Raw genomic sequence first — 25,653 nt, forward strand, 5'->3', positions numbered from 1 at the left:
GGACACCAAGTAGAGCAATTACTGTTGAATATTAATTACTTCATGTTAAAACAATTACATTAAAACTGTAGTTAATATCTTAAAAACATTTTAGTAAAGGAGGCTGGGCTTGTTTTTACCAGACGTACTGTGTATAAGAACAGTATTATGCATTGTTTAATCTAAATTTTACAGCTGTGTTTGCTACATGAATGTGTCCATCGATACGTTCAGCAAAATTGTATTTGAAAGTTTATAATATTGTTCTACAACATTCATTCTCTGCAATATTACTAATACTATAGATATAATTGTTCTACAGTGCTTTCAATAGACTATACCTATACAGACCCTTAAAAAATAGTGTAGTAGCTGCAAATATCTACCAATCACGTGACAAGCCAGTGTCTGGCTGCAGACATTCTGGGCGCGCTCACTTTCCTACGAAAAAGGAACATTTAGAGTGACGGAAGAAAGTAGGGTGTACATGGTTTATTCAGTTGTGAAGCATTATATTCTTCTGCTGTAGTTTGGTGCAGGGATAACTATCATTTACTGACTGGAGTCTGCCTTGCGCGTGCTATTGAGATGGTTCTGAAAACGAGGGTATAGCCAGGGAGTAGCATTTAAATTTCCATATCGCCCCTCTTAAATCCTGTAGACTATTAACGGTGTTGAAGAATGGTACAGTCTCCCTCTGAATGGGTGTGGTTGAATTGTGCTTACGAGAGCTTCCCATCCAGCATTAACCCTGGACGAATGATTGCATTTAAGGGACAATTAAGATCCACTTGCTTGTATATATATGTATATGTATATAAATACGTATAGTAGCTATTTGTAATTATAGATAATTAGTGAAGTATAAATTTGTATATTTGCACCAATGGGCGCGTTTTCTGCTCCTCCGGCAAGATAAGTCGCTTTTGGTTTTATTTCTTATTTTTTTATTTGTCCATCAAAAGCCCGAGCTTTACACTTTTCATGTGTTTCACGATTTATCTTATAATTCATATTTGGACAAGCAGACGACGAACATAACGGAGCAAGGAGAGAGGGAGGAAGGAGCTATCAAGCTAAGAGAGGAAGGAAACGAGGGATCACGATAATACAAACAGAAAGACGAAGACCGATACCCTAACGTAACATCTGCAAGGATCTTTGACAACTGTTTGGTGCTAACGATTCATTTTGGGAAAATTCCTCAAATTGTAGATGCTTAATCTATATCCTTGCATGCCTAGGTGTCGTTGGAGTGTAACAAGCATTTCAAGAGGAAAACAATAGCCTACAACAACGCCAAATACTGCATCTTCTGAAGAGGCCCATAAAATATTATTTGTTGAACTGCTATTTCGAGAACGTATATGTGCTTATTTTTGTTTGATGAAAAAAAGGGCAAGGAGGCGAGATTTAAAGCTGTTACTGGGAAACAAAATATTGGCATTTTTAAGAAGACGAAAGAAGTCGTATCTACTTGAAGATTAATAACTGTTGCTACTGTTCTCAATCAGAACAGAGTCATCGGGAAATAGAAGAAACAGTCAGGTAGTTTGTTGTTCTTAAAATCTGCAATGCATAGCTTTCCCCGTATTATAGTTATTCTAGTTTTATCTACCACGATGTTCAATCCAATGGCAATTCAGTGAATGTAAATGGAACTCGAAATATCATAGCATTCTTCTTTGGAAAATATTGAGTATTAATCATGTTTATTAGATCTTGACATGATGGGCGTTTTTGTCAACGCAACGTACGACTTTGTTGTGATGTGTAGCTGTCGGTTCCTCGGAATACTGTTTATGGTGCAGTATCTTGTTTAAGTTAATCATTATAGATTATAATGAATTATTCTGTGATGTAAATATTTTTCTGACTATATCAGCGGCGGCCTTATCTCTTTTTTGAAGACTATGGGCTCAGTAAAATTGATGGAGGGGAACCGGCCTTCAGTTTTGTTTCAAACCAGATAGATTTTTGGCTAGTGATCTGAAATAGAGAGGTTATATAAAATCAGTACTAACTAGATCACCTAACCGGCTAACACCACTGTATGGCATATTTGTCTTTAATAGCGAGAGGAGAACGAGCATAAACAGTAGTACGTTATGGACCTATTTTTACTGTAGCTAGCTGTATGTTTCCAAAGAAACCGTAACCCCGGCTCGATGCACTGTAGCCTAGGCCTTGACGTGAGAAAAAAAAAAAACAATTTAAACGAGATGGGTAGCCTAAAGCGCAAGTTCATTACAATGTTTCAGTCAAGATTGTTAGATACTGTGTAGCCGACTGTATTATTTTTCCTGGATAACACATAATTACTTAAATGTTGCTATGCTGGGCTGCGTATTGATACTCAGTTGATGCAACTGAGGCAGACTATGGGTACGTGCATCTAGAGAACAGTTTTGTAACGGATGAAGCCGTAGATTTGTGAGAGTCATAGCCTATTTTAACAATGTAACAATTATGTTCACTACAAAAAGAATAGTGGTTCTTTTAAAACCATACTTGTGTAGCCAGTGCCTAATAGCTAGGAAGTTGACTAGCTATGGCTACAGAACGATTATTTATTAAAATATCGCTAATGAACTGCATTTATCAAGAACTGTTTAACTATGTTTAACTACCGGACAGCACTGTCTATTTCACAGGTTATTTCAACCTGGCATTGTTTGACGAACAAAATTGCTAAAGCTAGCTAGCAGGCAAGGTACTTAAATGGGCGCGCTGTACATCCTGTTTACAACACACGGCAGTTATCAAAACGCCATCTCGTTATCGATTCGAGAAATGTCTTTTCAATCCTAAGAAACAAAATGCGGTCATAATTGCTGTTTATTTCTATCACAAAGGATACAGGTACTATGTTTTTATATAACTGGCTGTCAACAACTGATGTAAATGGTTGCGTTAGACTAATCTTGAAAATGGCTACACACAGCAGTAAAAACGCACCCCACGGCCTAGTTTTTCTCTTGCCTTTCTGTCATCGCTCATGCCTCCTTCAGCTGCCGTGGCAATTACAACAAACCACTGCCCCAGTCGTTGCATGCAAACGCATCATTCAGCGGCTACATATAGAAACATTCAGATGTTTTCCATTATGCATATGCAAGATGTTCAATATTGTGTAGGCCACAGTCACGCAGATTTCCAAGGTATGGAGTCATTTTATCTTTGCAGCGCATTTTCATGCCTAATTGTGTGTAAAGATCACCTTTGTTTATGTCTCAGCATCTCTCCTTTCTATTTGATCGCTGTCAGTCTCCATGCACAAATGGTAGAAAGCGGTTATCAAGATTTGTGGACTAGGTGATAAGGCTGTGCCTAAGTTTTCCTCATTGTTTTTATGTTGGCAGTCTGCAGGCTAACTCAGCATTCCCATTATGTTGTGGCTATGTTTCTGTGTTGGTACAACATTGTAAGAAAGCCATATATTTGTAGGGCTATTGCCTAATTGAGCAACTGCACCCACTAATTCCCCCTAGTTGCCCTCCATTAGTAGTGTGATCCGTCTGCTCCTAGACTCCCCTGTGACACCTACATCGGGCTAATTGCTTCCTGCTGGTGGTGGTAATGGGGATGGTGCAATGGGACCATGCTACAGTATGTGATCTGTATATAGTTTTCTCTTCTCTCCCACCCCACCCCCAGTTTCTAGGTGTTTAACCCCCCCCCCCCCAAAAGTTGTGATCTGGTATTTACTGTAAATGCATTTCTTAGAGAATACCTTATGTCATGAGAGTGATAAGGTTGAGTTTGTGGAAATGGAAACGGACAAACTGTTTCTTTGCCAAGAACAGCTATAATGCAAATATACTGTTCAGGTTTATTTGCTGACAGTGGGAGAGACTGTCAAATCAGGTGTGGCTTAAATTTGAATGGGCTCTTACACACATGCAGTAGCCATTCTGTTTTTTTTTTTTTGCAGTGAACTTTTTGTTGATTGAGTGGGACTTACATCTTCTGCTAATACTACAAACACAATTGTGCATCTGAGTTGGTCAGGTAACAATTTGTTTTGGACCAACCCATAGAGGTCTTAGTAGGCAAAATAAGCAGATCTGTTGTCAAATGTTAAGCCATTGTTGCTTTATATTGGCTCTGGACACATCTATAATTCCATCTCACAATACATTCCAAGGATGAACCTGAGTAAGCATTTGAAAGCAGGTGTATAATTAGGTAACGTAGATTAACCAGTAGAAAGTGAATGGCAGCCCACTGCCTAGGTATTGCAATTGGGGATCACAAATATGGAGTGAATGAAATTAGATAAGGAGACTGGTGGGTTTTTGGAACCTGGATATTTCAAACATTTGAATGATTATTGCGGGGATTATTCAGTTGTGTTTTGACTTATTTCACCTGATATATGTCTGCATTTTCGATTATGAGCTTTATTTGATTTACATTTGTTGCACATAGGGGTGTTGACATAAAAAATATTGAAATGTACTAAAATGTAATAAAGAATATGTATGTGAGTGTATGGTTTCCTCCTAGTTAAATTATATCCTCTAAGGATCAGGAGTTGACAGGTCCAATCCGAGTCTAGGTGAGATACCAGTCCCTAATCAACCAGTTTTAATTATCTTAAGGCAGTTGCTCAGATCAGAATCCAAGTGACCTGTTTGTCATAGTTCATTGCTGATCCGAAAAAGCTGTCATAAATCAGCATAAAAACCAAAGGTGACTTCAGAATGGTTACAGCAAGTCCCAGTCTTGGCTTTGGACTGTCTGCATGTCAATCAAGCTGTCATCAAGTGAGCCAGAGCAGTCAGGCCATTAGTCCCTTAAGGGCTGGTTAGCTGTTGGCTAGCTCAACTTTGCTGTCAACACATCTGTATCCCAGGCTGTCTGCTGTTATAACCCTCATTAAACTCTAATTTTAGAGTTTAAAAATCTGCCAAATTCATATACACATTTGTAACTAAACAAGTTGCAACCATATAATTACAATACAATTTAGCATTTATTTTCTCTGAACACAAAGACGCATGCTTTTCCCTCTTATCATTTGTACATTACCTTTCTACATTACCAATGGCATAATGGAAGATTCAGCTCAGTCCACACACATACAAATACCTGATTAAAGAAACTGCATGCTATAATTTTATACAATTTAGAAAAGGGATGATAGAATGGTAACTTTCCATTTTCATTACCCATGTTTTAAAACTATGGCATATAACTACTCTTATTTTTAATATTCATAAAATCCATAAAGATCCACCACTCACTTTGCTTCATTCCTGTAAGGATAAAGGCACATTTTTTCATAATGAAGGAATAATGATCTTTTTTCCCAGTAGCAGAGGAATAACATGGAAAAGTCACAAACTGCACTCTGGAACCAGCACATTCTGAATACTGAGAGGATACAAAGATAGTTTTTTTACAACATTATTTAGGGAGCTTTGTCTAAGGCTAGATATGGTATAATAAAAATCCCCCTTTCTTCGATGCACGCCCTTCACTTAGGTATAAGTATCAACATAATTAAATCAAATTCTGTCAGTTACCATAGTTCCCCATCACTTACTCCCAGTTGCTATTCGATAATGGGTTGCCAAATCCATCAGCCCTTACTTGCACTGTTGAACTATTGTAATTGTGGTAAATTGGCCAAAATCATACAGGCAATAGGTTTGAGGCTTCCTGGAGATCATCTGTGCAATGATTTCCATCATGTGCTTGAGATTTAAGTGGGTTCGGACAATATTACTACTACATAGACTTCTACATCTCCTCACTGCATTCTTTCCCTGTTGTGTGTAGAGTAAAACAAATGGAACACAATTTAGAACTAGGTAATGCAGCATACCAAAACATGCTGAAACATGACTTATAGCATTGTTTACTCGTATAAAATATGAGCTGTTCTGGGTGAACATTCAACAGGAATCAATGTTTGAACTCACAGTATGGTCTTTTATTTATTGAAGGGATGTTGATTAGACCATTAGCAGTGAAATATTCAGTTTGAAAGTTGCTGAATTCAATGAAAATAGATTTCAATCAAGAAAAATGAGAATGTTTCATTATTGGGTAGACTCAACAAAAATTTTGTTTGACTTTGCCAGATGTAATACTGTACATCTGGACATTGACAGTTTATAGCAGGTTTATTCAATTGGATGTGATACCAAAATAGAGGACACAATATTATACTACTTTGGTGTAATAGTAGACTAAAGCATCGGAATCTAGTCACTGGGCCAAAGCAACAAAGCAGAGCAGAGCAAAACATTTTGTGCATAAAGTACTGTGTTAGTTGCTCAGTATCACACCATAAAAAAACAATGTAGAAGCTCCTAAAAAAAGTGAAGATGGGTTAAAATGTGGGTATCAGACATGTCAAAAGGGGAGGCTTAAGATACTAGATCTCTTGAGTGTCAGCAAATGGCGAAGAAGGGGCTTAAGTGGAAAATAATTGAAATAAAATTTACACTGTATTTTTGACACGATTTTCTGACTCACAGTGGAAGCAAAGACCTTTTAGTGTTTTGAGACCTGGCTTGAAGCAGTGCAAGATGTAGTCTCCAGTCCTGTGGACCACAGGCAAAACGATATGTGTGTCATAATGGCCTAATCTTGTCATGATATTTTCTCTGATTTTTCTCTTATATTCACTGACTGCCGGGCCACATGTGACAAAGTGCAGATTCTTGTTGCAGAACTGCAAGATTTCATTTTAAAACAAGCGTTGGGTTCTGTTTACTCCATGTCACGACTGAGGTGAAAGGATTTATGGGGGTGTTCCTGAACTGTACAGTATATGTAGGGAATAATAGGCTATATTCATTTTAGGCATCTATTCACTGTGTGGATTTGTTCTTCTAAGTGAACTTGCATCAAGCATTGTTTTCATGCAACTAAAGGTAGTTTCAGGAATTATGATACCATGTTGCTATATCGTGTGTTAACTATGGATCCTAACAGTTGCAGTATATCGAGAAAAGGCACCATGTTGTGTAGATACTCCTGTGGTGTTAATGCCTACTGCATTATTTCCTAATCTTAATCTCATTCCGAATATTATCTGGGTTTTGAATTACAAGGGCATGAGGATGATACTTTTATCCAGATTACATCAGATTACAGATTAAGTGCCACGGCTAAGCCTGATGATGTGTGGTTCTCCCCGGTAAACAGAAACAGTCCGATTACATGAAGACACTGGCTGTATAGTTGTTATTTACATGTGTTGTGCAGTACAGGTTGACGGCTTATTGACGGGTGCAGCATCCAGATTCAGTTCCAGTATCAGTGGGAATTAGGTGATGGGTATTGTTTTAATTTAGCTGATACCAGTGCCAAAACAATTATTTTAAAACATTGCCTGAACCAATACCTTCTTTAAAATAGAGATCTGAACAACTGAGTTAATTTAATTAAAACTGTCTGATTAGGGACTGGCGTCTCCTAGATTGGGGCTGTCAAATCCACATCCTTACAAGACATTGTTTAACTATGTGGAAACCATACCCCCACATACATATTCCTTATTAGGTTACATTTCAGTCAATTACATTTTGTCGATATCTGCAAAACACACACAAATAATGTGATCAAGGTCAGGCTAAATTGAAAGAAGGTCATATCCATACATTGTTAAAATACAAGTGGTCTTCAGCAGGATCTTGTGAAGACTGTTTTTCGGGGTCTGCTCGGGAAGTTACAGGGATCTATGTATATTGGTAGAATCACACCCTTTTTCGCATTCATGGAGGAAAAATGCAGCCTTGGTTAAAAATGCCCATTTTCTAGTCACTGACTTGACATGGCTAAAAATGAAGAAAAATAAAACTCAGTTTCACAAGTTTGTGCATTGACATTGTGTTAAGTCAGATTTTGCTGTCTAATTTAACTTCTCAATACCAATGTATTTGTCTCCTTTTTACTAGCTAGCAGGATAATGTACATTTGCTAGCAAGCTGGCAGAAATACAATGCTTGTTAGCTAGATTTTCTGTTTTGTTGGAAATATTAAACCTTTAAGTTCGCTTTTAGATAGCTACATGGGGTAGTCAGGTATTTGATTTGCTCCATTTAGAGTCCTACCAATATGAGGTCATGATTTGTCATAAGTAATAACTGAACAATGGTTTTATTAGCAAAACATGAATTTTGAAGTATTTACCTGACAACAGAGTTTGAGGCAGTACCATAGCTTATGTGCCTGATAAATGAGGTTTCCTCCTCAGGTACCTCTGTACCTGAGGAAATAATGAATAGGTGGTGCTCTTATCTGTCCAGCCAGAAACTGTATCAGGTTTAGTAATCTTCAGATGGGGAAAAAGTATGCTAATAAATATAAAAAATAATTTCAATTGGTCTGGCAGTAGTTAGTCATTAGAGATGTTGTAATACAGTACTTCTCCAAGATACTGCACTTCATTTTGGTGTATTATGACTGTGTGTGGGTGAATAATGACTAATTCTGTTCCTGAAAACTGCATGTTGGTTTCTTGCAAGAGTTGCCAAAGAAGTTCATTAAATGCTGCATTCTTAAAAAAATTAATTGTTCCAGAGCCCTCCTCTGAATGTGCAGTGCAAAAGTAACAAAATATGAAACAGAAAGAATATACCATGGTATAATGAACAGGAAAGAAATTGGCTCTAGTAATATTGTAAGGTATAAAAAAACATATATTTGAGACTGGATTGTCAATAAGTCTTAATTTGTAGTGTATATATAACTATTTTATGTAAGGCATATTCATCATATGAAAGTATATGTTATAGTGTGTATTTTGTAGTCATATATGTTTATATGCACCAACTTTTATTCTCATATGCTTTTATACTTTCAGGTTGCTGATTGGCTGAGCTGTGGTGGGCCTGTGAGGCTAGCAACCAATCAACAATGAGTGAGCTGGAGCAGCTGCGCCAGGAGGCGGAGCAACTGAGGAACCAGATAAGAGTAAGTGTCAGTGAACTCGTTTGAGGCTGTGTGCTTATGGGAGGATGGGAAGGGATGAATTGACATCATACAGCCTGTTCAACTGGCTCTCATCTCTGCTCTGTTGTCTTTCAGGATGCTAGGAAAGCTTGTGGGGACTCCACCCTGACGCAGGTAACCAGTGTACATATGCAGTATACATATTTGTAGTTCTCAAACCTGCGACCACCTAATCTTGAGTCATTTCCCACTGACCCGCTTAACCTGTTAGGCTGTACCTGTACTTGAGATGAGCCACAGATGTTTTTAATTTTTGGCTCCAGCTGACATACAGTATACTGGCCAGTTCCAGTTGTATTATGTTTGCTGTACTGGGAGTGAGAGTTTTAGCTGCATGTGTCACCTGACATTCCCAACAAATGCATCTGTGTGTGCTTTTAAGAAGGATGCAACTGGTAGAATGTGCTATTTATCTAGTTCTTGTTAGTGCTGTTTTTATTCACACTCACTGATAGGAGCCTTTGATTTTTTCAATGACAAATCGTTTCACATTATAGTGAGCCAAGGTATTGGTAGCTCACATTTGCCTGATAAATCTGTGGAACATCCTACAGAAATGCTGGCTTGGTAGTTGTGTGCATGAAAGAGCATATCATTTATGTACACGGCTACATGTAGTGTGAGTGCTGTAACAAAATTCACTTGCCATTCGATTTTGGCTTTAGAACAGAAAAATATTTCCCTTTTTTAGTGTACAGTGATGTATAAAATGTAGCCCAAGAAGCTATTAGCGTGCTTTTGCTAAGAGTACTTAAATGACAACTCCAGCTTGCTAAGAGTACTTAAATGTGTGCTTGTTGTTACATAAAATAGCAGAAAATGATTGCTATCTCATTTTGTTTCACAATTATGATAAAATTGATTTTAATAGCAGTTAGTTTAAGAATTAACTAGCTAGCATAATATCTTTTTAAATGTCATTGAACATTAACTGAACATAGAAGATGTTAGCAATTTTCAAATCTGAAAAGTGGAAGTTAGCATTGCTCGTAAGTTTTGCTAGAATGTCAGATAAAATTAATTTCTCTCATGTATAGAAACTGCAGGACCTATCATGTGTGTTACTGTTTTACTGGCACAGTCAGATTTCAGCAAGGTTATAATGAATTAATTAATTTATTATTTAATACCAGTGTAACCTTTGTAGTAGGCGTAACATGAACTCTTTGAATTTGAATGCCTGTGTGGTATGTTTCTTGCTCTGTGTGTGTGTGTGTGTGTGTGTATGTATGTCTGCGTGTGTGTGTGTGTGTGTGTGTGTGTGTGTGTGTGCGTGTGTGTGTGTGTATGTACGCGTGTGTGTTTGTGTCAGAACGCGTGTTGTCTCAGATCTGGGACCCTGTAGGGCGGATCCAGATGCGGACGCGGCGTACTCTTCGCGGACATCTGGCCAAGATCTACGCCATGCACTGGGGCACGGACTCCAGGTGAGTGCCCCCACACGCAACACACACCGCACACATCGCGGTCACTCACTGCACTACACATACATACTGTAAGCCCTGAATTACATTCTCACATTTTCAAACCTTATAGTGCTCAGCACAGGTGCTTTAGTAATCAGCACAGCACCTACATTTGCATGGTGACTTATTCCTAACTGATTTTAAACTAGCAGCACGTAAATTACCCAGACTAATTAAATGTGTCAGCAGCCAGTGACCTTTATGAAGTAAATCCACCTCCATGATTTGGAAGTAGTGGAAAGCAAAAGTGGTATATGTTATATATATATATATATATATATATATATATATATATATCCAGTATATGTGATTTAAAGCTTAAGTCTGGCCTTGAACAGTCCTCCACACACAGCTGTGTCTCCATCCCATCTCCTCAGGCTGCTCGTCAGTGCCTCCCAGGATGGCAAACTGATCATCTGGGACAGTTACACCACTAACAAGGTAATGCCAGCCAGAGGCGAGGGGGGGCGCTCTGAGCCAGTTGCCCTCTGTTTGTATTTGTAGTAACAAATGTTAGCCCAGTTAGCCTCGCGGGGCCTTGTGTTATCATCTGGCTCTGGGCTGAACTGCAGATTGAAAACACAGACATTTTCCTGCTCAGCACTGCACGTGGGGAATGGTAACTCAGAAGGGCAGGCAGTGCGCATGCTGTCATACGGTGGGGAATGGTAGCTCAGAAGGGCAGGCAGTGCGCATGCTGTAATACGGTGGGGAATGGTAGCTCAGAAGGGCAGGCAGTGCGCATGCTGTAATACGGTGGGGAATGGTAGCTCAGAAGGGCAGGCAGTGCGCATGCTGTAATACGGTGGGGAATGGTAGCTCAGAAGGGCAGGCAGTGCGCATGCTGTAAAACAGTGGGGAATGGTAGCTCAGAAGGGCAGGCAGTGCGCATGCTGTAACACGGTGGGGAATGGTAGCTCAAAGCAGCAGTGCGCATGCTGTAATACGGTGGGGAATGGTAGCTCAGAAGGGCAGGCAGTGCGCATGCTGTAATACGGTGGGGAATGGTAGCTCAGAAGGGCAGGCAGTGCGCATGCTGTAACACGGTGGGGAATGGTAGCTCAGAAGGGCAGGCAGTGCGCATGCTGTAATACGGTGGGGAATGGTAGCTCAGAAGGGCAGGCAGTGCGCATGCTGTAATACGTGGGAATGGTAGCTCAGAAGGGCAGGAAGTGCGCATGCTGTAATACAGTGGGGAATGGTAGCTCAGAAGGGCAGGCAGTGCGCATGCTGTAACACGGTGGGGAATGGTAGCTCAGAAGGGCAGGCAGTGCGCATGCTGTAACACGGTGGGGAATGGTAGCTCAGAAGGGCAGGCAGTGCGCATGCTGTAATACGGTGGAGCGTTTCTCTTTGTGTGCGCGTCCAACTTTCTGTCCGTGCCCTTCCTCTGCCGCCCCCTCCTATCCCAACCCCACCTCGGCCCAGATGCATGCCATTCCGCTGCGCTCCTCCTGGGTGATGACGTGCGCGTACGCCCCCTCTGGGAATTACGTGGCCTGCGGGGGCCTGGACAACATCTGCTCCATCTACAGCCTGAAGACGCGCGAGGGCAACGTGAGGGTCAGCAGAGAGCTGCCGGGACACACAGGTACTCCCCGTTCACTGATCCAGGATCAGCTCCCCGAACCGCAGCCATTATGTGGGAACATGAGAAAGCTATTTATGCCATGCCTGTGGACGCTAGAAGCTGGCTGTACGAGCAGGCCTTAGTTCCAGCCGGGCTGTAATTCAGTTCAAAAAGGAAACGGTTAACCTTCTCTTCCCAGGTCAGTGAGTTAGCTTGTGGTTTTTTCCAGGACCTTGAGAAGTTGAGCGGTTTTTATTCTCCTCATATTTCTAGCTTGTGTCACTCGCACACAGGCACAAATGCACGCGTGTCAGGAGGCCATTTGGGGACACGGCTGTTGTGCTGTGTTGTGGTACTCAGTCGGTCCCTCCGAGGAGTTCATACGCAGCCCTGTGTAAACAGGTGTTCCGTTGCAGGCACCGCTGCCCTCAGGGACATTAAGTCAGCCAAACACGAGTCCCCGGCCAATACGCTGCACTTTAATTAAAACACTTGGAACTGAGGGCTAATGCGTTTATCCAGAGCTGGAGAGAAAATGACAGCCCATTTGTTCGAGCGAACCCTGGCCAGGACTGCACCCCGGGATGAGGGAGGGGGAATGGGAAATGCGGCCTCCTTAACCCCTTCATCCTCCTGTCGGTGTGCGGCGGTTCAGGACCGCGCGTCACGCGAGCGGAGGGCCTCTCATCTCTGCTGCGCGTTCCCGGTGCCACTGCGCAAGGTGCCCGACCGTAGCGGCTCCAGTGACAGACCCAAACGCATAAAGGGATTGATATAATAGACGCTATGCCTGCTGAATAATGCATGGGAGAACATGTGACATTGAGGGTCAGGCTATTCAGGCGCAAGGTCGCGGTGTGCGGCAGTGTCGGGTGTCGCTGCGCGGTGGGGACCGCAGTGGGCGGTGCAGTGTGGAAGCCCCTGCAGAGCTGCTGCTAACGCCGTCCCACCAGCGCTGAGGGTCAGCTTACGCCGGTGCCACAGAAAACCCGGCAGCATAATGAGCTGTCCTGCCCGGAACGGGAGGCAGGTGATGGAAGAAACGGCGGGCTGTACGGACTGTAGCGAATGCCCTTCAGAACGCACGCCCTCCCTCCCCAGGACACTCACAGTCAGGCCGGCGTTTTCTCTGGACCTCTGCGGCGCTGCCCGCTCCGCGTTCACCCGGAAGAGGAATGAATACGTAACGTGAGGATGACGATGTGCTCGCTGCTTTACCGTGACTTACTGCTACCTGTTGTCTGCTGAGGTGCGCTAAGCGTGAACGAGGCTGTGCACAGATTTGTGTGTGTGGGTGTGTGGGTGTGGGTTCCTGTGTTTGGGTTTGTGGGTGTGGGTTTGTGTGTATGTGGCTGTGTGGCGGCCTGGGGCGAGTGCTCTTCCCCCTCCCGCTTTTCACAACGTGTAACACTGCACTTAGGGAGCCCTGTGGAAAGGATACAGGAAGGAGCGAGTGAGTGAGTGAGCGAGTGTGACAGAGAGAGGCAGAAGTGTGAGGAGGAGATGGGAGAACGGGAAGAGATGCAGATGTTGACATTATCCGGTCTGTCACCGCGATCAGTGGTCCTTTGGCTGCTCCTCCACCGCTGCTCTCCCTGCCCCCCCCCCAGGTTACCTGTCCTGCTGCCGCTTCGTCGACGACAATCAGATCATCACAAGTTCGGGAGACACAACCTGGTCAGTCCATCCGCCTCGCCCGCCCTTCCTTAAACAGTACTGCCACACTGGCCAGCAGAGCCCGCTCTGTCATTGTGATTGGGGCTGGCTTTCTGGTAAAGCAGGGAATGAAGGTGAAAGAGAGATCAGTGCTCATTTGAGTCTCGCATAAGTCTCACCACTGGGTCCAAACCCAGATAATTAGATAACCAGAATAAGCGTTTTTCTGAACTCAGTGTGCAGTAGAGTGGTTGTAATAACATGGCTGGTCTCTGTAAAGATACCTCAGTTGTAAACAGAGCTCATGCTGAATCCAGATCGGCGCTCAGCCCCGAGTGTCTGTTTGGAAACCGGGACCGAAGGGAAGTTTGTACGTGACCCCCCTGCACTGTGGTGGCCTCTCTGCAGTGCACTCTGGGACATCGAGACGGGCCAGCAGACCACGGTGTTCTCCGGCCACAGCGGCGACGTCATGAGCCTCTCGCTCTCCCCCGATTTCCGCACCTTCGTGTCCGGCGCGTGCGACGCCTCCGTCAAGCTCTGGGACATCAGGGACAGCATGTGCCGACAGACCTTCACCGGCCACGAGTCGGACATCAATGCCGTCTGCGTGAGTGCCTGGGTCTGAGAGCGTGCTGACGCTGCATGGGGGGGGGTGCTGTATGGATGGATCCCTATGCAGGGGAGGGGGCGCTATTGGTTCATGTGACTGGTATGCATACATAAGGAATCTGTGAGTGTGAGGGACTGTTTAGGTTTTGGCTATTGGATCATCTGGGGACTGCATACCTTTCTCCCGTGTTAAATCAGTTTCAGTTCATTTTTTTCCATTCAATCTAAGTATTTTAGGAATTCCAGAATCTCATATACATTTAGTAATTCAGCTATTCTTAAAGTAAATTACAGAGTGCAGACAAAAGGGTTAGGCAAAGAAAAGTAAGAATACAGTTATTAGTGCCACAACAGATAGTATAGTTGTGGTGCCTGGCAGGAGCGAAAGGTTGAAATTACCTTAAACGTGAACTTTGCAGGTTTTAACTTAAGGACTACAGTAAGAGTTTTGGCAGTCTATGATGTGGATGGAATTGTTCAGTCTTGGTTCTCAGGTCCTGCATTTCATTATAGGGCTCCAGAGGTCAATACAGACAGTTCTACCAATTCAGGATCTGACTGATTCTGGTATTTCTGTGCCACAAGTACAGTAATGCCTGAACATTTCCTTGACAACAATTCTCCACTCCCACTGAATCACACATGATCAGTTTCAGTGTAGGATCTGATTTGATCTCATTTTAATGGCTTTTTTCTCCTTTTCTCTGCTCCTGAATGTTCTTCTCCTTTCTTTTTGGTCTTCCTCCCCTCTCTCTCTCTCTCTCTCCTTCTTGTCCCCCTCAGTTCTTCCCCAACGGCAGCGCTTTCGCCACGGGCTCGGACGACGCCACGTGCCGGCTCTTCGACCTGCGGGCGGACCAGGAGCTCAGCCTCTACTCGCACGACAACATCATCTGCGGCATCACCTCCGTGGCCTTCTCCCGCTCCGGCCGGCTGCTGCTGGCCGGCTACGACGACTTCAACTGCAACATCTGGGACGCCATGAAAGGGGACCGTGCCGGTGAGGGAGAGCCGTGTGTGCCTGTGCCAGGAGTTTAGAGGCTGCGCTTTTAGTTCATCTGTATCCTGCAAGCCATGCACTCATTAATAACCACATCTACCCTGTCTCAACCTAAATGTCTTTCTATTAGGGTGCTCAATCTATCATTTATCAGTTGAAGCGTGTTGTAGATGTATAGCTTTGCTTCAAGCCATTTAGGTGTATGAGGAAGTACTACCTCATCATTGATATGTGTGTGAACTATGCACCTGACCAGTCGAGGCAGTCCCCTGAACAAAGCCCACTTTCTCCCGTCCTCTCAGGAGTGCTGGCTGGCCATGACAACCGCGTGAGCTGCCTCGGGGTGACGGACGATGGGATGGCAGTTGCCACGGGCTCCTGGGACAGCTTCTTAAAGATCTGGAACTGAGCTTCTGGGAACACCATCCACCGAGACACTCAGACACAGACGCATACAGCAACACACAGTACATGCACACACAACACTTTAACAACCTCTCCGTGCAAAAGTGAACACATTTTGGTACACGTTTTACGCACACCCATATAAACACTGTACATATAATACGTTATACAAGGACACATTGTAAACACGCTCATTGTACATAATGCATATGCAGCATAACCCGATACGTTCACACACAGACATGCAACGTACATACCACATGTACCACACTTACAGTGGCCACTGTCACACACATACTGTATACTGTACATGTGTATTACAGACACACACACTGTACTGTACTGTGCACAAGCACATTGTGTACACCAACACAGAGTGCATGTTTACAGTAGAATACAAAAATCACGCAAGGTGCCCAAGATATACTTCACAAAGAACTACAAATCGTGGGCAATCACAGTTGACTAGTGTAATATCTCACTGATCACCACAACACATTTAGAACGACTCACACATACATGCAAACTAAATGCACAGACTTACTGTTCCCCCCCCCCCTCCCCCCAAAAAAAGAAATAAAGAATAAAATCTGGGAACTTGAGGAGAAACACCCCCTGGGCCTCAGCAGTAAGAGGAGGAAGACGATTCTTGGACTTTTTTTTAGTTTTGTTTCGTTTAAATGTCTCCTTGAGACCTGTCTCTTCCTTCCCTTCTGTGAGTGTCTGTGTGCTATAAGGAGGCAGAGAAGTGTGGGGGAAGATCCTTCCTCCTCTCAGCAACGCCGTTCTCTCAGCAGTGGCTCACAGGCACATGCTTCCCATGATCCTCTGGGCACTGATCTGAGATCAGCATTGCTGAGGAGGAGGAGACTGCAGACCAGATTTAGCGCGATAGGTGACCCACGCTAACAGTAACTATGAGAGCAGGAGGGATGGGGGGGGAGAGAGAGGAGAGGGAGAAGGGAATGGACTGAGTTTAAAATGGACACAATGGAAGACAAATCAATGGTTTTTGAAGACTACGGTCACGGCTTACAGGATAAATCAATTGCTAATTTCAGTTAAATGGTTTCTCTCTGCGGACATATATGTCTGTGAGTGTGTGTATGTACATGTTTTGTGTGTGTGTGTGTATTATCAATATACACACATGCATTATACAGACACATATACGCTCATGCATATATATATGTACAGATGTTTTTGTTTCAGTGTTGTTTTTAAATTTTTTATGCTATTTTATTGTTTCCCTGTGTGCCTCAGACACTTTTAAAGAAAATTAAATGAATAATATAAAACCGCATAAAGAAAAATACGCAATTCTGAGGCTAAAGAAAAATGAAACGTTTTTCTTTTTGAAAAAAAAAAAAATCAAAAACAAGCAGGAAGGATATTGATGCTGTTGACTTTGCCATTGTGTTACGTCTTCATTATAATGGTATACGTTGTACATAAATAAACACCAGTAGCCTCTCTTGCCAGTTTTGGCTAGTTGTGTGCGGTCAGTGCTGAGTGTGCTATGAGACAATGTTCTGCCATAATTGAGAGCAACTTCTGTTGTATTTCTGTAGGCTTTTTTTTTGTTGTTGCTCCATCTCATCAGTGAGTTGACAGAAATTTGGAAGTGTAGTCCTAATGTAATGAGCAAGAGCTTTCCAGTAAATCCAGGGAACGGAATCAGGTCTGAAAAATGGTTCTCTGAAACATAAATCCAGGAAACATCTAATTGGTCAAAAGCATTTATTAGAGTCCATTGTACAGACCAGTTGTATCTATTCTAACGTTCCCTAGGATTAACAGATGCTATTTCCCAAAAAACATCTATTGTTGGCTTTTTAAAAGGATGAGACTGATTGATATACAGTACTGATCATTAAAAAGCTCATATTCCTATTCCACCCTTTTTAGATGAGCCAATTAGCCCATAAAAAATGCATCTTGTATGTCAACCTACGAAAATTTGATTACTTAGAGCTGTAGATCAGGGTTATGCACCAATTTATAGACAAAGGCAAACATACCACATGCTTGTGTAACAATATTCAGCTGTAAACAATGGTTTTACATATATGGTACGTTTACTTCATGTGATACTTCCCCATTTCATTCATTGCCATTCCAAGACCAGCAAGGCCTAGTTTTTTTTCTGCTGACTGCTGTGAAGACTGCATCTTACTCCAGGAAAGCCTGGAGAATTTCTGTGTTGAACAAATGTCAGATATTCCTGTTCATAAGTCACTCTTTTTAGTTAACTGCTCTTGCATGATGCATTTAACAGAGAGCCATATTAGACTGACAGCCTTATGTTTTGTAACTGTAAGATTGGACCTAATGATTCTAGGCCCCTGTATTTACAGTTATACAGATTTTGCAAGAGTAATAACTAATTTTAAAATTAGATTTGTGTAACAAAATACGTTTTGCAGTATGTAATCCCCGATCTTTAGTAAAAGCATTGGCATGTATTTGGCAGTGTACCATGACATGAAAGTATTCCTCAGAAAATATCTGAAAACTGTAAATTAGTATTGATGTTCACACAGTGGAAATGTATTTATTTGCTGAAAAAAAAAAAAAATTCAACAGATATGCTTTTGGCATCACAACTTGCATTTGCAACAAATCAGTGTATTTATTTTTTTACATGTATTTTGCATGAAGACTCATGAGTTCATTCAACACAATCCTAAGACTTGAAATCTCATTAGTCTGTTAAACACAATCTTAAGGTCCCCCTCCAAAACAGAATGTGAACATTAGAAACACCAAAATGTTTGAAAAGATTGTTCAAAAAAAAGAAAAGAAAAAAATCAACCCATCACAGAGGATACCAACTCTCAACTTCAAACTTTCACCACTGTCCACTCCTTAGTTAATGAAGAACAGTAAAAGGAGAAAATCAAGAGAAAAAAATTTAAATCCATTTACAGACTAAAATTTACAAAATGATCAAGTATTAATATGTGAGCATAATAGTTTCTCAGTTTGTGGTTGTCATTACAGTAGTTAAGGTTAAGACCAAATGCTCCAGCATCAGTCTCCAGCTACGCTCTCAGAGAAGCTACCAGTTTGTCATGCTACTTTTCACCAAATATCCACATACAGAGGCAGGTTATTGGAACACCTTTATTTCATGGATCCAAAATAGGCATTTGAATTTGTAATAAGTTTGAGACCTTCTGTCTTACAGCTAATTTTTGTGGTGTTTCGGCTGAGAACAGGACTGGATTGGGGCTCTCAAAGTGACAGACTGGAGACAGGCTGGCTTACATTCATTTTGACCACACCCAATAACACAAATATAGACTCTTCTCCAAAGCCATCTGCGCATTCCAACACCGCATTTAATCACTGGGTATCAAACCTCTGTAGGTTAAGCATTACTGAAAGTGCTAAAAAAAATGTATATGCAGTGGGCAGCCACAATAGACCAGAACCTTACTCAAGTAACAGAAACATGAGTACTGTACAATGTGGAGAAATAGCGCAGCGTTCATATACAAAACAACCACTTTAACAGTGTAGTAGGTCTGCAGTGCCAGGACTCGGACTCAACAGGTTATACGGACCCAAACCTACAGGGATTTCACCCCAATCCAAAGCCAGTGTATATATAACGGGTCCACCGTCTTTTCAACTTCAGACTGAAGCAACAACTGGCCCAGGGTCCCACTTGTCCCTGAAGGAGACGACTGCTCTCCTAAACAGCATCTCCCTACACTCACCACCACCGGAGGACTGCAGGGAAGTTACACCAGGTAAGACCACTAATTAATCAGCGGCTGACAACTCGTGTGATGTCACGCCCTGTCCACCAGTGTGCCCTGGCTGACTGCAAACCCCACCTGAACCCAACCTTCACAACCGAAAGACTGGTACTGCAGTAGGACGGGTGGGTGTCAGCTCATCTTCAATGAGGGGTGCCTCAAATGATTTCATCCTGACCACCTCCACAAGTAGAAATTTGCACTTGGATCAAAAATGGTACGCAGGCATAAACACGCACACCCACCCTCAGATTTTCTTGTTCATATCCACAAAAAACAGGCAAGACAAATCAAATCCCTCAGTTATATCGTATATACCCACATATACTATATCTTTCTCTGCAAAATATTTTGTGCTTCAATTTACAATAAATCTTATTTAAAAAATGTAGAAATCTCAGTATTTATTAAATATTATAATTACCTTAATGAAAATATATGCTAACCAAATATCAAATATATCTGCCACACTTACCAGGCATTTCCTCTAACATTTTCTGAATTCTCTGTATACATTCTCTATTCATCTTTCATTATAAATCTTGTAATATATCTTGTAAACATTTCATTATACATCTTCCAAATCTCTCAAATTAGCTACTCATTAAAATACATTTAAAATTATATTATTCAGTACTAGTCCACAAATTAGACTAAACCTATAAACCTTTTAAAACCATCAATTTATATATATATTTTTTTAAACCTCCTTTTTTCTTTAAAGCCTTCAATTGCTACACACTCAAATCTCTTCATTTGGGGCCTCTGGGTGTGCAGAAACATATAGAGCTCCCTCTGCTGACTTCAAACGGCATTACCCTGAATGCACCAATGGCTTTCCACAGACAGGACAGCACTGAAGGAACACGTCATTTCCCTGCTGAGCCCAATATCAGCACAGTGAGAAAACACAAAGATATGCTTATGTGGCATGTGAACACACATGCATATAGGCTACAATTACAATATTATTTTACCAATTTATGGTAGAACAGTGCGATTACATGAATCTCTTGCTCCACCTTCACGTATATTGCTTTCGGTTGACAGTGCCATACTCCTTAACAGCAGTACAGTGAAAAGCAACCTCTTTTTAGTAACTCCATTACTACGTTAATAGAACTCCATTATCGTTTGAATTTTCACAGGTTTGGAGATACATTTTGTATACTTTGTCTTGCCACGGCTACATTTTAGCAGGACTGGGATTGTTCACATCAGGGTTGTCCACATTGCTCACGTAATGCATTGAAGGCTGAACAAAGTAAGAGGGAACAAAAGGAAACTGACGGCATGAGCACGTCTGAAACAAGTGAACTTATTTCTGCGAGAACTGCTTGAGTTGCATAGGGCCCAGCTACAGGGAGATACATACTAATACTAATCAGCAGTAACTTGCAGTGATGCAGTTGTCACACTCTAGACCTAATGTCAAATATTTATTTTACTCATCCTGACATGGACAAATTTATCCATGTATTGGTCCCAACCCTATTTTATACTATGAAATGAGGCACAATAATTTTGTGAAAATATTGAAAAAAATATAAATGAGAAAAATAATGATAAATTCCCGACAAGAGTTATATGGTGGAATCACAAAATAAACTTCAAATAATTGCTTGGAAGATGTTTCTGAGTAATGCCTTTGTTCCAAACTATGTTCTGTATATATGCAAGCCAAAAAAAAAAAAGATTGAAAAAGTGCAATCAATTTCATTTTACAATCTATTCTGTGCTTAAACACAACATATAGGCACCTGTCATTCTAGTGCTTTCTTGCGTATATATGAATATACTATTTTCTTCTCTACATAAAAAAAATCTAACAGCTTTCCTGATTTTAATGAGTTCACCCTATGTATAGGTATATACGATATTCTGGCTTTTGGTTTATTTAAAAAAATGTTTTAAAAAAAGCATCATGTACATTATGTATTCACTATTTCAAACGCATATTCATATAAACATGTGGAATAACCAGCCTTAAAATGGTTTAGTGAGCGAAGCCTCTGAGACTAATAACAAACAGGGCTGGAAAAAGATGGCCTCTCACAGATGCTGTCCAGCATCCACATAGTGGACCACTGAGCTGCTGCTCTGCTTAACTCCCCAACCCACCCCCTTCCAAAAAAGGCCACGTACTTACATATATGACATTATGTTACCCGAACGCGCAGAACGGTACAAGAATATGATATTCTGGGGAAAAAAAGTGGGACCATTCTGAAAATAGCTTTCCTATACACCTCCTGAGCCCACTGCACTAAAGCTGCGCAGTGTCTGCAGTTATGAAGAACCTCTTCCCCACAACACCGCGGGCCAGCTAGAACTCCCAAGTTCAAGTAACAAAGTGGTCAAGTAAAATGCTGTGGTAATGAGGAGACATGATTGGAGGGTGGCAGCAGAAGGGAGGGGCCATCGGGCTGGTGACACAGGTAAAAAGGGGGGAGTCTGGAGTGCAGATGACCTGGAAGGAGGGGCAGACTGACTGACAGCCGAATGATATGGTAGAACGATCAGATAAAGCATGCAGCAGGTCGGGCAAGCTGATGAGTGGCAAGCAGGCAGCCAGCGGATAGGGGAGGAGGGGGAAGTGATCTCAATCAGGAAGTGAAAAAGAGAAGTCTGTGGTCTGGTCTTGAAGTAAAGCCTTTAGATGGGGTATAACAGAATACGATAGTTTTGAGGATAACACTTCCTCTAAAGAGATTTACGGCTCAATTAATTTTTTGAGCAAAATAAAAATGAGATTTTTCAAAAGGATTAAAAATGGTAAGCAAATCCCATTGCTTCAAACGGAAAACTTTGATAAAAAAACCTCTCTGCTTGCTCATTATATGCAACGATAATAAAAATTCTGAACTGTTTCCTGCCCCTCCACACAGCAGCTTAGTATTCACACACAACAGCCAGCAGCCTGTGAATCAATCTCATATCAATACATTACCAGGTTAGTTAACTCCAAATTCAGGGACATACATTCTTATATGTATGTATATATAATTTACTGAAAATCAGAATCAGGGTTAAGGCTTTCAGGGACTCAAGTCCAGATCCTACCTGACAGGCAGTGCGATATTTACCGGATCGCTATGACATCCACACCACCCTTCACCCAAAGAAAACGCCCATGACAGAACAACCAAACAGACTGGCCCGTAAGATCACTAAAGACAGACACTGGTAGATAAGGATCAGTGGTACCGTTACGTCCCTGTGTTGTTCATTGCTTCAGTAACTATTTACAATTCACTGCGCTACTTTCTGAGTTTCTGTTAGTATTTTATGAACAGAAGGAATTCTAACGAGGCCCCTCCTCCCCTCCTCACTTGGAACCCACGAGTCCAAAAAAGGAGTTCCGGTAAGGCGGAGGAAGAGATGACTCACAATGGCTTCGGAGCTTTGGAACCGTTACAAAAATATATACACATAAATCAAGACCAACAATGCGTTCCCCAGATAAGAGTGAGGAAATGAATCAGTTCAGCGGCCGTCGGGGTCACTCGTACAGCAGCTTCTGTCCGTCTGTCAGTTCAGGGTGTTTCAGTCAGGCAGTGTGTCACTCAGTTAGTGGGTTGGTCAGTGGGGCTTTGAGTTAATTAAGACAGCTGACTAAAGGCAGGTGATGAGACTGCAGGGTCACACACAAGGAAACTATACAAGAGAAGCAATGGAGCATTGATCGGCCACACTGCGGAAAATACCGGAACCAGCCCCCTCTCCTCTCTGCCTTCCATCCACTCAAACCCCCACCTCTTCTGGACTCTACCCAAGTGAAGGGGGCCTACTTGACGCATGAAGGTTAGAGCTGGGTGGACAGATGTACGGATGGCTGGACAGGCAGACAAGGCAGCCTCCGCTTCACCAGTTCATGATGCAGTTCCTGTTCAAAGTCATGAAGTAGACCTGACTGCTGCCTCCAGAACGCACAGAAGCAAAGAACACCTGCGAGAGAGGGACAGAAAGCGAGAGAGAGAGAGAGAGAAAGAGAACACACAGACCTTTACAACTGCCACTGTCTTGCTGCAAACAGCCAGTGTGGAGGGCTGCGTTCTGTGCTTGTGTGCGGCTCACCTTGTCGTTTCTCTCACACAGGAACTTGAGTCTCTGGGCTCTCTTGTGCATGAAGACTCCGTCCAGGTGGCCGGTCTCCACGGCGCGGATCTCGATGGCCTTCTCCCCCCAGCCCATGATCTGGTTGGAGCAGATGTAGGCTGCAGAGGAACAGCAGGCAGTCAGGACTCGCACAGGCCAAGCAGGGCTGTGTCCTCATGAAGTGAACCACCAAACAGTGTTAAGGGAGTGATTGTTACCTACGGTTTCTAAATACATAATTTTTCCTTGTGTAGTTTCTTCTATAGATGCTTTGTTTTTGTTGTTGTGAGGCTTGTTTATGAACTTAACATTTATGTTTAATTGAATCATTATCAATAGTTTATATTATTATTATTATTATTATTAATAATAGATTTATATAGCAATTTTCAGCAATTATATAGCAATGAAGGGGGAAACACTACTAATGTGCAGCACAAACCTGGGTGATGCCTGGCGTCCATTTTGCACAGGAAGACGCACCACACATTGACTTAGGAGGAGAGGGACGGAATTATGGAGCTAAATGAACTGGAGGATTATTCAATGTTGGCAGAACCAGCTTTTTATGTTTGCTGGGGCACCAGGCAACTCCTTACAGCAAGCGTCTTTAATGAACACAGCGCCTTAGTTTAAGGTTTCATCTGAAAGACCATCTCCTACAATATGGTGAATCCCATCACTGTGCTGATGGGCACTGGGGCTCCTTTCCTCCATAGAGACACTGCCCTCTGCTGGCCACCAGCCCCAGTTCCTACAGACGCTTAGTCTCCCCCTGTGCAGCTGCCCATCCCAGCACTAAGGGCAGACCCACAGAGGTTCATCCTATTTCAGGTCTAAAGCTCAGAAACCCAGCGCAGGTTGTGAGAGAGCGGTATGGCGACATCTCGCTGGGCTAGAGAGTTCCTCACCGACGGAGGTGGGCATCTCGCCCCACTGCAGCACCACGTCCTTGATGATGCGGCCGTAGGTGTTGACGTAGACGCCCTCGTCCTCGTAGCAGACCAGCATCTCCATGCCGTCAGAGCTGGGCAGGAACACGATGGCGTGGGGCGTCACCTGGCTCTGGATCTGAAGTGTGGGGTGGGAGGGTCATTAAAAAAGCAAACTCCCATCCATTGCCGTTATAAGAAATGTGTGGTTCTACTGACTGGCTTCAGTAAAATGAGTACAAAACATATCTGACGCTTCTATAAAAAAGTGGAATTGCTGGTAACCAGTTTCATTTTATAAATGTCTGTTTACAAGGGAGATTGGTGTATTGAGGTAACAGTGCAACGGTACTCAGTGTGTTTGGGTGCCTATGAGAAAAACTCACATGCACAGGGATGTAGATGTCATAGTTGTTCCCAGAGTCAACATCGATAGCGTGAAACCCCGCACTGGACCCATAGATGACCTTTAACCTTTGACCTTCCTCTACAGTTAGGTCAACCAGCTGGGGCTTGTGGGGCAGGTCAGCAAAGGACTGTGGGGAAAGATGGAGGGGAATGAAACGAAAACGCAGACACGTGGTGGTGAGGCCTGACATTGCATTTTACAACAAATTTAAGCCGTGAATGCATTCCAGTCAAAGGTGTTGCTACCTTGAAAGCCATGAACTTGTGATAAGGCTTGGGAGCCCAGGCGTACACCTCCACCGAATTCTTCAGGGCGATCACCAAGAACTTGATTCTCTCGTATTTCACTGCATGAGGAAATCAGAAGTTATCAGTTAAAGGCAAACCAGGTCAGCACACATACATTTCCCATCATCAGCCTGGCTTCTTCCTCTTACTCCTTCTTTCCCATCACTTGTTCACATGTCCTGCAGCCTCCTTCACTCCCCCACTCCACACCGCTCACACCACCCCTCCTTCCTCCCGTCTCACCCTCTCCCCTCTCCTTGATCTCCGCAGCCCCAGGCATCCCCAGCCTCCACTCCCCCTGCTCACTCACCCACTTTGTAGTGGACACACCCTTCCATCTCTCCCACTGTAGTCCAGCCCTGCTTCTTCTCCACCTCAGGGTCGTTGTGCAGGATCTTGTTCCTCAGCCAGGACAGGTAGTACACCCGCACCTTGTTCTTCTTACCTGAGGGCAAGAGAGGACATGACCATCGCCACTCAAATGCACTGAAATTAACGT

The 25,653-nt window shown here is 42.7% G+C and overlaps 2 protein-coding genes across 7 annotated transcripts in view; one reads left to right on the top strand and one right to left on the bottom strand.

Annotated features, from left to right (window-relative positions):
- Positions 1 to 682: 682 nt before the first annotated feature.
- On the top strand, positions 683 to 17,142 carry LOC135251472 (guanine nucleotide-binding protein G(I)/G(S)/G(T) subunit beta-2-like). 2 transcript variants are annotated; one of them, XM_064328965.1, is made up of 10 exons: positions 683 to 1,527; positions 8,804 to 8,913; positions 9,028 to 9,075; positions 10,282 to 10,379; positions 10,796 to 10,859; positions 11,847 to 12,009; positions 13,599 to 13,665; positions 14,053 to 14,254; positions 15,040 to 15,256; positions 15,559 to 17,142. In XM_064328965.1, the coding sequence occupies exons 2-10, from the start codon at positions 8,857 to 8,859 to the stop codon at positions 15,663 to 15,665; spliced, it is 1,023 nt and encodes a 340-aa protein (XP_064185035.1). In that variant the 5' UTR covers positions 683 to 1,527; positions 8,804 to 8,856; the 3' UTR covers positions 15,666 to 17,142. The 2 variants fall into 2 exon arrangements, with proteins under 2 accessions (XP_064185035.1, XP_064185036.1); XM_064328966.1 differs by lacking the exon at positions 683 to 1,527 and adding an exon at positions 1,574 to 1,784.
- A 1,041-nt stretch (positions 17,143 to 18,183) lies between these two features.
- The window catches only part of LOC135251471 (misshapen-like kinase 1), a 31,976-nt gene continuing 24,506 nt past the window's right edge, over positions 18,184 to 25,653 (bottom strand). For all 5 annotated transcript variants that reach the window (XM_064328958.1, XM_064328960.1, XM_064328964.1 and 2 more), the window contains 6 exons: positions 25,465 to 25,599; positions 25,113 to 25,213; positions 24,845 to 24,994; positions 24,438 to 24,597; positions 23,506 to 23,645; positions 18,184 to 23,376 (listed from right to left, as the gene is read on the bottom strand). In XM_064328958.1, coding sequence (XP_064185028.1) covers positions 23,293 to 23,376; positions 23,506 to 23,645; positions 24,438 to 24,597; positions 24,845 to 24,994; positions 25,113 to 25,213; positions 25,465 to 25,599 — 770 coding nt within the window. In that variant the 3' untranslated portion in view covers positions 18,184 to 23,292. The remainder of the gene's footprint in view (positions 23,377 to 23,505; positions 23,646 to 24,437; positions 24,598 to 24,844; positions 24,995 to 25,112; positions 25,214 to 25,464; positions 25,600 to 25,653) is intronic.

This window comes from Anguilla rostrata, chromosome 3, assembly GCF_018555375.3.
Source record: "Anguilla rostrata isolate EN2019 chromosome 3, ASM1855537v3, whole genome shotgun sequence".
Classification (NCBI taxonomy): Eukaryota; Metazoa; Chordata; class Actinopteri; order Anguilliformes; family Anguillidae; genus Anguilla; species Anguilla rostrata.

Coding starts and splice junctions, on each gene's coding strand:
- LOC135251472 (XM_064328965.1), top strand. CDS start 8,857: ATGAGTGAGCTGGAGCAGCTGCGCCAGGAGGCGGAGCAACTGAGGAAC. Junction 9,076..10,281: donor CCCTGACGCAGGTAACCAGT/GTACATATGCAG, acceptor GTGTTGTCTCAG/ATCTGGGACCCTGTAGGGCG. Junction 13,666..14,052: donor AGTTCGGGAGACACAACCTG/GTCAGTCCATCC, acceptor GCCTCTCTGCAG/TGCACTCTGGGACATCGAGA.